Source organism: Taurulus bubalis, assembly GCF_910589615.1.
Source record: "Taurulus bubalis genome assembly, chromosome: 1".
Lineage (NCBI taxonomy): Eukaryota > Metazoa > Chordata > Actinopteri > Perciformes > Cottidae > Taurulus > Taurulus bubalis.
The window spans coordinates 9,122,386-9,133,586 of NC_136589.1; the positions used below are offsets into that span (position 1 = coordinate 9,122,386).

An 11,201-nucleotide genomic window follows, 5' to 3' on the forward strand; every position below is an offset into this window, starting at 1 on the left:
GGTTTCATTTGTAACCCAAATTAAATAATGAAATTGATTTGATGATTGATTACGTTGAGCAGTAGAAATTTAAAATAGCCTCCTCATCATTGTCTTGTATATACATTGAACAAGGTATTGGTCTTTTTAGTACACATTTCTTTCTTTGTGCTTCCACAAACAGTGTTTGTGTACTAAGCAGAGGGAGAGTAACACAAAGAGGACATTAGTTACTACTTTGGAAGATCCCCATTTATTTGTCTCTTTGTTGAAAGCTCAATAACTTTTGAATAAGGACTGTGACTTTTGAGGGGTCATTTCTGCCTGAAAAACAGGAAAGGCATGAGAGAAGGGGAGGGGACTGTATATATACGTATGTACATATACGTATTTGTACACATATATGTCTGTCTATATCTTTTAGGAGCAAGTAGTTTTAGCCCTAGCCATAACAACATGACTACTTTATGGAAACAATTAGTCAAGCAGATATGTATTCCTTTATCAGACAATAATCAGCTTCACCTTTACCTGAGTCCATGTCTATATTGACACACCAAACACAAAGACTCATATAGACTTAGTACCCAATTTAAATGGGCTTTGTTGTCCTCCAACACCGGTAGTTTGTTCTGTCATGGCCTGTCACCCAGTAAATGACATGCGGTAGTCAGGGACAACAAGGAGGCAGCTGCTGACTCTTCCTGTTTCTATAAGCCGGCTGATTAAGCAGCGAAGACGAGACAACTGAATGAATCCACTCTGTATCTGTTTCAATGTTTTCATCTTGATGATAAAAGATAATACGGACATGCTTTGGAGCGGAAAAACAAACTGAATAAAAAGTAAGTAGGTTTCAAATAACTTAAGTTGAGTGTATGTTTTTTCTTATAAAATACTTATTGATTTAAAGTATGTTTATGGTTGATACTTGAACACTTAAAAGGACCTTAGCGCAGGTTTTTCATATTTAAAAATGATGTCCTAGTTTTTTTAGCAAGGTGGAAATACCTACATTTCGACTTAAAATGTGCTCAATAAAGACTCCATCTCAGATAACCGATCTGATCAACAATTGCTTTTGTTCCACCATGTTTTTGTCATGTGGGGATGAAGGATGTATTGTGTAATCAGAGGTTTTTGGAAGCGGCTAAACAGCTGATTCAACTTTTTCCACCCGGCAAGATGATTTTCCAAATTTACTGAAATGCACGCAAACCATACATTTTCTGGAACAAGAAAAAAATATCAACACTAAAAAAAAAACAACAGTAAGTAAAGCGATTTGTGAAAAATTTTCTAAAACGAGTAAAACTCCCTGACTTGCACTTTAAACACTCCACTCTAGGTATTAAGTATGCCACTTCCATTTAATAGAGGGGATCACATGATTGATTGGAGGTTGTGTGTTAAATGTCAAATGTCAAAATATCAAAGTAGCAGAAGCTAAGATATCCTGACTTTTAGTCTCAAGCATTAGTCAAGCCCCAAAATCACTAATTTTTACTTTGCCCATGATGAAAAGCATCTTTCAGTAAATTATCTTTGTTTTCTAAATGTTCTTGTCTATCAAACTCCACATTGTTTGTTGTTGGTTGTCACCACAGAATACATTAGTTAGGTGTTTCCACAGGCTGAATGAATAGGACTCTCTGATGGATAAACAGAATTTGAATGAATTCCGTTTCCCTCCTAATGTCCTTCCTCGTTTCTTTTCAAGGTGTGAGCACGCTTCGTCTGCGATGGAAAACTTAACGCTGGGCACAAATGATTCAGAATGTTACTCCGTTGACAGTTCATCCAGGAGGAGGTCGTTTCTGTTTTTCTACCTGGCTATCATCATCACTGCCATCCCTTCCAACATCTTCTTCCTGTACGTGTCCTGGCAGCACATTAGACAGAAGAACGGACTTGGTGTGTATCTATTCAATTTGGCCCTGAGTGACCTGACATTCACCATCGGCTTTTCCCTATGGCTGGACTTTCTATGGAAAGGAGTTTGGGTCCATGGTGGCTACGTTTGTGTGCTATCTGTCTACTCTCTCTTCACTAATTTTTACACCAGTGATGTTCTCCTCTGCTGCATTGCTCTTGACCGCTACTTGGCAGTGGTTCACCCATTAAAGTACACTTCCCTGAGGAAAGTCGGCACCGCAGCAGCGGTCAGCGTTGCCATTTGGGTGTTAGTGGTCTCTTTCAACGCCAGCACCATCACCTGGGAGGACTCATACCATGAAAACAACAAGGTCTCAGTGTGCTTTGATATCGTCCTCCCGATGTCAGATAACTTGATTCGGGCTAATGTAGCACGCTTCATCCTGGGCTTCATTGTTCCCCTTCTCCTCATGGTGTTTTCCACCTGGGGAATCTGTGAGGCAGTGAAATCCAACCAGGCCACGGAGGAACAGGAACGTAAACGGATTTCCAAGCTGCTGACAGTAGTCCTGCTCTGGCTTTTGTTCTGCTTCGGACCTATCCACGTCATGATGCTCCTCCACACAGTAGTGGAGGACTGCAGGAATATTGCATGGCTCCTTTATCCGTACAAGATCAGCATAGCTATCTCAAGCCTCAACTGCCTCGCAGACCCTCTCCTTTACTGCTTCATTACAAGAACGGGGAAGGAAAATGTCAATCAGGTTGTTCTCTTCTTCCAGGTAAAGAAGAGGAGCAGAGATGAAGATGTAGTTTAGATTTAAATAAAGTTGGGACTAAAAATGGAACAACCTTGTAATAAACTTAACAGTTCAGACGTTAAACAGTAGAATAGTTAAGTTAAATCAATCAATCTCATTAAAAGACCAATTTAAAACACTTTCAGCTTTGTGACGATGCATTTTCCAGAAGGTTTTTTTAAATACTTTATTTACCTTAAGAAATAGGAGAATTTCAACGACAAATAAACAAACATTTTAAATCCCAAAATGTGGAGATGAGTGGTTTCCACTGGACAGGAAGGGAAAAATATTAAATTGGAAAGAAACTAGTAACAGACAAATGTAGTGGAGTAAAAAGTACAATATTTGCCTCTGAAATGTAGTTATATTAGTTATTGGTTAGTTGATTAATAGGTAAATACTATAGTTAATAGGTAATTGTTTAGGTGAGAGGTGGTAAATACTATAGTTAATAGGTAATTGGTTAAGTGAGAGGTGGTTAGTTAGTTAGTTAGTTAGTTAGTTAGTTAGTTAGTTAGTTAGTTAGTTAATTTGAAAAAAGCCTTGATATCAAACTGCACATTACTTTGCTTGCATATCAAGATACTGTAATCCCTGCATCAGCAGTGACTCATGTGGAACAGCTGCTTCGTGGTTTTTTCAAACATCACAGTTGTTCTCTTGTGTGAAACCTTCTCTAAACAAGCCAAAGGAAAATAGAGGTATTTTAATTTGACATCATTCATCATTTCAATAAAGTGTGAGTTGGCCCTGTGACTATATGATGCAGTATATGATGACATTTGAATGTGGTTCCACTTCAGCTATTTGTATTTTTGATCAGACAAGTGTGATTCAGATGTGTATTTTAATTTAACAGACAAAACATGATTTCTGCCTTTTCATACGTGCCATAATCCCATAATATTTTACTTCGGGAGATTTTTAGGATTGTTAATCACTCACTACCAACACATTATGATCTTAAATGCTGTGAATTACAAAATTACTGAAGAACCTTTTCAGTAACAACGTTTTAGTGCTGGTCTACCGTGTGGCTGACTGAAAGTGGATATCTGAAGCTCTCTAGTGGTCAATCATAGAAGTTCAGCAATCTGTTTCCACAGTTTACATTTGGAATAGTTGATCATTTCAGATTAAAATCTCTTGTTTTATTGCATAACATGTAGTGTTTTATTGCTGCAATTAAACACAGAAATACATTGTCCTCTTTTATCTCTATTTTAACAACATGATACACAGGACCTCAGAGTTGGTCTGTCGTGTTTGTTTTTCTTGCATTTGCATAAGTAACCACATACACAATCCTGCAACACACACACACACACACACACACACACACACACACACACACACACACACACACACACACACACACACACACACTGACCAGATAAGATAAACCATGTGGGCACCAGCTTGAATAATGTGCTATACATGTGAACTCTTTATATTGATTTATTTTGATACATAATATGACAACCTGCAAGAGTTTGCATCCCACATTTTTTTCTCAGGTGTCTGACACTTTGCCCTCATAACAACAAAGGTTGGCAAAGACATGTGCTTCTCCATGAGTCCTTGTGTGCCTGCCACTTTCCTCCATCTATCCATGTCAGATGATTTGCTTCACTTGATACTGAATAATCTTCATCAGCAGCTGGAGGCTATACAGACCATCTGAATACCCATCTTCTCACCTCTAACCTTCCACTGACCTTAACTCTGAAACAGACACCCTTCTTTATATGTAAAGTGCATGTGTATGTACGATGACGATTTTTCATCATATTCTGGATGAAATCTCTTTTAGAAACATATTGCTTTGTTAACTGAGTATTTGGTTACAGCAAGGAGAGGGATAAACTATAACATTTTCTTCCCATCTCTGAAACGATTCGTTGACACTCTTTTTAGTAAGTCTGTCTTCTTTTTTTGGGTTGACAATCCTGGAATTTAACTAGTTTTAGAGTCTTAGAGGTTTTTAAGTTTTGGTCTGACCTAACTACGGTATTTGCAATGAGCGGGAAACATTTTGAGCTTAATCCACATACAATTCTTGTAAAGTTCTTGAAGCAGTTTTGTCTTAGAGTTATTAAGTGTCCCAATGAGATAACTGTACTTATATTTTGCTCCAACGGTAAATTGCGCCCCCTTACATATGCATAAATGTGGAGGAAAACACAGTAGATTCAGTTCACAATTAATATGTTTTTATTGTATTTTTCAGGCATTTTTTTTCCTTTATTTTTGATTGTGGGCAGTTTATGAGTTGACAGGAAATTAATATAAATCAAAGAAAATAAACCAAAATCAAAAAGCCATTGATGCACCGTAGGTTTTGTAAATGACGCAGCTAAACGAATGCAGGGTCCATGCGGGATTCTGATTTTACTGATATTTATTTGTAACTTATCAAACAAACAAACAAACAAAAGAACAAAGAACCCCCCATGCTGCCTCTCCCTCGTGAGCTGACGCTGTCGCTGGTAAAAAATCATAAGCCTACCCAGGTGCATCCCGGTCCTATACCCGCCTACTCCTTTAAGTACACCAGGTGCCCACAGCATTACCCAATTAACAAACCAATCTAAAGACTAAGTAAACAACTATCAAAAGAAAAAACGTTCCTAATACATCAACAAAATCGAACCCAAATAAGAAAACAACTATAATTAAACAATACTACTTGTGGATAGAAATAACTTATGATATTAATAAATAGCTCCTACAATATTCTTTACAGTGATAGACCAGACCAAATCACAAATGTGAATTAGAGTAACTTCAACATGAGCTTTCAGATTTGTCTGGTTCCCAGGCAATGGGGCACCAGCACACCAGTAACAATTGACATTGTGTCGTTGTCAAACCCATTCAATCCAAAACCTGTCTTCAAACACAACTCCTGGCCTTAGCTGAAGCCCTCTTCAGTGTCACATGAGGTACTTGATGTGTCAGTTTATTTAGATGACATCATATTGCACCTCTCTTTACTTCAGTCTCTCACAAACGTAGTCAGGCAGATTTCACATCTCTTTCATTGCATTTGATGTCAAGCACCCTGGGCTCCTCCAGGTGACTGACACTCCCTCCAACAGTTCCTCTTCATCATCCTCACTGTCGCTCTCAGCGCTTTTACACTTTCCTCAGCTCGAGCAACAACTTCCAAAAATCTTCAATGTAGGGACATTGTAATCATATAAAGGAGGGTAGCAATTATCAGCAGTACAATGCAGTAACGTTTGTGTTCTTATTTAAATGTATTCAATGGCATTTCAGGGTTTCATTTTGGTGAAATTAGTCTTACTGGCGCATCTTGGACCAAATAATTAAATTTAGACTCAAAAAAGGCATCTTTGAAAGCCGAGTTAAAAATGAATATAGCAACCAAGACAAACCAGAAAAGTTGGAATTGGAAGAGGCATTGTTTTAAAGACTCCTGACACACAAGTGTGTGTGTGTGTGTGTGTGTGTGTGTGTGTGTGTGTGTGTGTGTGTGTGTGTGTGTGTGTGTGTTCGTTCGTTAATTTAAAGCTTTCTTTTGAAATTAAATTAACTTTTATTTACTTTTTTGTGCTTTCACAAACCTTAATATATTTGGCTGGTCAAAATCAGAGTGAAATTGATTGTATTAGTTTGATTTTGAAATATTGCTCTCAAAGCTTTTCCTTTTAGACTTGGCATTGATCTTCTGTGGGCCTTCAAATGCCTTCTGATCCAGTTTATTTCAAATTACTTCATTAACGTCACTATTTATGTCGACTCTATATAGCATTTTCTGTATGTTCTGTTCGGCTCATGTCAGACAAACAAGGGACTACAGAATTCCTATTCAGTCGTCTCCAACTCATGATAACCTGTCCTTTATCTGTGTCCCTCTCAACAAACGCCCCCGCACAGGTAGCCCATAATCACCTGTGCTTTGGTTCACATCCTGCCACTGGTCAGTTTGTTCTCATTGCAATCGAGCCGCACTAGGGTTCGCTTGGAAAAAGTCCAAGACAACCTCTTGCATAATATTTTTCCAAACTAGAGTAGGATTACTGTCCAACTGCCCAAACAAACTGCACTAGAGTTCAAAATGGACTAAATGTTGGCTTGCACGCCAACATCTCATTAAGACCGGAATTCCATTATCCGAACCGCTTATCCTATTTATGGTAGTGGGGCGCTGGAGTCGATCCCAGCTGACATGGGCGAAGGCAGAGTTCACCCTGGACAGGTCGCCATATCGTAGGGCACATATAGAGAAAGACAACCATTCACGCTCACATTCTACAGGCAATTTTAGAGCCTCCAATTAACCTAAGCTACATGTCTTTGGGAGGAAGCCAGAGAACCAAGAGGGAACCCATGCTGCCACAGGGAGAACATGCAAACTCCACACAGAAGGACCGCCCGGGATTGGGGATCGAACTCTGGCCCCTCTTGCTGTGAGGTGACAGTGCTATATAGCCACTACACTGCCGTGCAGCCCAAGACCTGAATTCACAGGGTTGAATTGTGGTGGGATAACATTATGTAGTATTTCAGCCAGTGATTCAGGTCAGCACTCTTTAATTATGAAATCATATTTTTTATCATGCAATAGCCGTTCTGCTCTTCCTCTTTTGTCCTTTCAGCCTTAAAGATTATTGTTGGTGTTTCTGGGATTACTTTGAATAGTAACAATACCTCCTCCATTTTGAATTCTGGAGAAACCACCTGGTGAATCTCATCTACAGCTGCGGTGAGTCACGGAACTTTGCTGGCCGAAGTTCAGCAAAGTAGAACTCTTTAGAAGAACATAAGAAGAATGCTTTATCCCAGTTATACCAAAAAAAAGGAGCCAAGACCAATTGCTGTCTAATAAGAGCTGCAAACATGGGAAATGAGTTAACCCCAGCAGAGGCCTTCCTTGTGGCTCTCAAATAAAAAAAAGAAATAGGATTTGTTATGTTGTAGACTGCTTTCCCTGATATTGTCTTTATTTGAGAGCACTTGTAGGTAAGATTAGGATGTGTGCTCATGCATGCTGGGCCATCCTCTGGGTGAGACACAAAAGCCTTTTTTTCTCTTACGCACTCAAATAATTCTTAATAGAGGAATTTGTGATTCTACAGCAGCCCTCTGGATAAATTGCTCACCTTTCTAGTGGCTTGTTAAGAGCTGTAAAGCTACAACACTGATAATAATGCTTCTAAGAAAGGAATGTTCAGTTTCTTTCACTCACGCGAACGGTAGTGATTTATGAAGGCCAGATAGATGAAAATACATTGTCACAGTATCAAATTAATGAATGTGTTTGTTTTTTTCTGTTGCATACAAACATCTCATAAGATTTGCAATTTAATCTGAACTGCACATAAAATTGCATGTGCCAATGAGACAGATGCAGTCTTTCGTCTCGAGGAAGTTAGGGAGGTAATGAATAAAAAACATTCCATCAAGGTCAAACTCTTCCTTCTCACTTATAAAAGGAGGCCTTCGGGTGCAATCAGATGTCAGGAGCATCCTATTATGGTTACTTCCCCCCCCCTGCTGGTCGTAAAATAAGACAGTTGATATGGAAGATTTAGCACTAAGCACACAGAACGAAAATATATTATAGAAAGATGTGAAATAGTTTTTATTTGTTTAAAAGGAGGAAATAAAAAAGCTAAGGGACAAAGACAGATAAACAGTGAAGGGAGGGAGACCTGTCCGATGATTGGGAGATAATTAGAGAGAGAGAGAGAGAGAGAAGCAGATCATTATTTTCAGAAATTTTCTTTTAGGTATAGTTTTTCAATTGTAGGTTATATGTAAATATTACTGTAATGTATGTGGTCCAAAAATACTTTAATGGCAATTTGATTCACAGCTCAATACTTGAGAGACGTGTTTTTTCAAGAGACGTTTTTCTGTCTTCTACCGTGTAGTAGAACCTATACTCAACCAGCCTCTTCTATAATGATGACTCTGATTGACTGCAGACTAATGAAGCACACACAGATGACAGATGATAATAAATTGTATATATATATATATATATATATATATATATATATATATATATATATATATATATATATATATATATATATATATATATATATATATATATATATATATATTTCAGTTAATAAAACACAATGGTGGATTAATTAAAAAAGGGAGAGACAGAGATGAAGATATGGAGGGACCAAAAAATAACGAGGGACAGGCAAAAGAGAGAGCAGCTGGTTGAGGTCACTTCCACCTTGAAAGGAAAACCTCCACACACACACACACACACCCTTTATATTACATGCAATTTATAGCTCTGCCTCTACTAACCTGTCTCCCTGATTAATTTCTCTTGCGGGGCTGTCAGCTGGGTCTTTTTTTCCTGGGTGCCAAACACACTTGGACACACGTGACTGAGTCACCGAGTGACAGACGAGCACAGAGGGAGACCTTGGGCTCCTGCATCTTGTAACAGCAAGGAGTCAGTTAGATCATCATTAATTATGGCATTTAATTACCCAAAAGCTGCATCAAAGCACATTCATATCATATTTTTTTTTGCAGTCGGGTTCATCAACAAAGCCCAGGACCCCCACTGACTCCGACTCTTATCACCCTTGCACATAAATATATATTTGATTTAAATATTATAAAATACACTTGCCACTTATTTTATAACATATACTTGTTTTAACGTACTTCCACCTGTTTGTTTACATATTTATTTTTAAATGATTACTTGATTATTGTTTATTGTTATGCACCTTCCACTATAGTCAAATTCCTTGTATGTGCAATGTTCTTGGCAATAAATTAATCTGATTCAACTCAGAGCATAACAACAAGTTACAGCAGGATAACGCTGGATAATTAAGACAGGTGCAGTCAAGCAGGTGTGTGCCTAAGGTGTGTGTGTGTGTGTGTGTGTGTGTGTGTGTGTGTGTTTCTTTAAGGTCAACAAGTCTAGCATACATAATTGATAACATTTGATATTCTAAGTTAAGTATGAGTCTAATATTTCTCTTTTCTGGTATATAGTATAGTATAGCATTTAGTATATTTTCAATAACTGTAGAGCTGCTTGGCCAGATACACACTAGTCTCTAATTTAGCATTTAATCCACCCAGCCAGCAAATATAGCAAACATATATGTTGTAGGTGTGCAGCAAACATGGTTCTTTCTTTGCATGGTGTAGTACAGCTTCTAAGGCTGTTAGCTGTGGCATCTGTTTCGTCCCCCACTCAGCAAATCTTTACAAACACAGTTCATGATAGTAATAATCAAATTAATGATGGCTAAATCCCATTTAGCTGCTCCACTTTCAGGGTCCTGTTACTGTGCATGCTGATACACATATGGCTCACTGGTGAACGAAGCCATCCATGATGTTACTAGTTACACATGTGCTTTTTCTAGTCTGACAAGTCATTTACTATCTGCAGTGAAAATAATATATGTTGTAGCAATGCCTTTGGAAAGGCAATACACCAGCGCATAATTAATTAATATGCTGATGCTGTTATTGGTATAGCAACCACCACCTTTTACATTAATTTTGTCATGTTTATTATCTGGATAAAGGCACTCACTACATTTAATGTGATCTGTTTTTAAAACACAAAAAACTTGTCAGGTCATGAAAAGGATATCAGATAAAACTTTAGTTTTTAATGATTTAATCATTCTTGAAAATGTGAAGAAGGCGTCGGGTAGTAGTGGCAGGGCCTGTTTGTAAAAAGCAAATAAAGTTTAAATGTGTCAAACATTTCAAAGAGTCAACCTCTAGAAAGTACAGGAAAACACATTTCAGTGTGAAGATGATTGAATCCACAATGTTTGACCGTGTATCCGAAAAGAAATACGAAAAAAGAAACATGAAACATGACATGACTAGTTCATACCTTACATTTCAATGGAAAATCTACTCAAGCGCTTAGCTGATACAAAAATGAGTAAACATGGATGCAAACATGCTTGATGAGTACAAAATGAACAGCATCACATTCATTCATTAAAAAGTCTCAAGACATTAGTGATAAAAGTGAATGTCATATACAAAAAAAGTGTTTTCAACATGGGTGACAATCTGTTTGCCGAAGGTGATTAAACATGTCTGTTAAGTGAATTCCAGCTCGGTGTTGATCCACAATGGTGGCAATCATGACTGAAGAACATCTTTGTTTCACAAAATGTGAACGAAAGCAGTACATTTAATTTTTTTTAAACAAAAAGAAACATTATTACAGCTGTCATGTCAAGCTTCAAGTAAGTACATTACCTGCTCTGGTTTTATTTTAATAACCATGCACAATCTAGGTTATGGTTTGTTTTCATGAGCTCTTCGTTGGTGGCATGAGTTTATAACCTTAGGCTGCATTTCCAAAGTCACATACGAGGAATAATTGTACATGTCAGCAAGGCAAATGTTCGTATTGTCTATTGATCCAGCAACAAAACCTCCCATCTTCCATTCATTTCACATTCTAGTCCTTTGGTAGCTGAGCTAAAAAATAGCCACCACAAAGCGGAGATCCATAATGTTTCTGAAGATGGATGACCTGAAGCTAGCTCT

At 37.8% G+C, this 11,201-nt stretch overlaps 1 protein-coding gene across 1 annotated transcript; it reads left to right on the plus strand.

Annotated features, from left to right (window-relative positions):
* Positions 1-1,721: 1,721 nt before the first annotated feature.
* On the plus strand, positions 1,722-2,672 carry gpr65 (G protein-coupled receptor 65; the record flags this gene model as incomplete). Its single annotated transcript, XM_079231621.1, has 1 exon — positions 1,722-2,672. The coding sequence occupies one exon, from the start codon at positions 1,722-1,724 to the stop codon at positions 2,670-2,672; it is 951 nt and encodes a 316-aa protein (XP_079087747.1).
* Between the last annotated feature and the right edge of the window lie 8,529 nt (positions 2,673-11,201).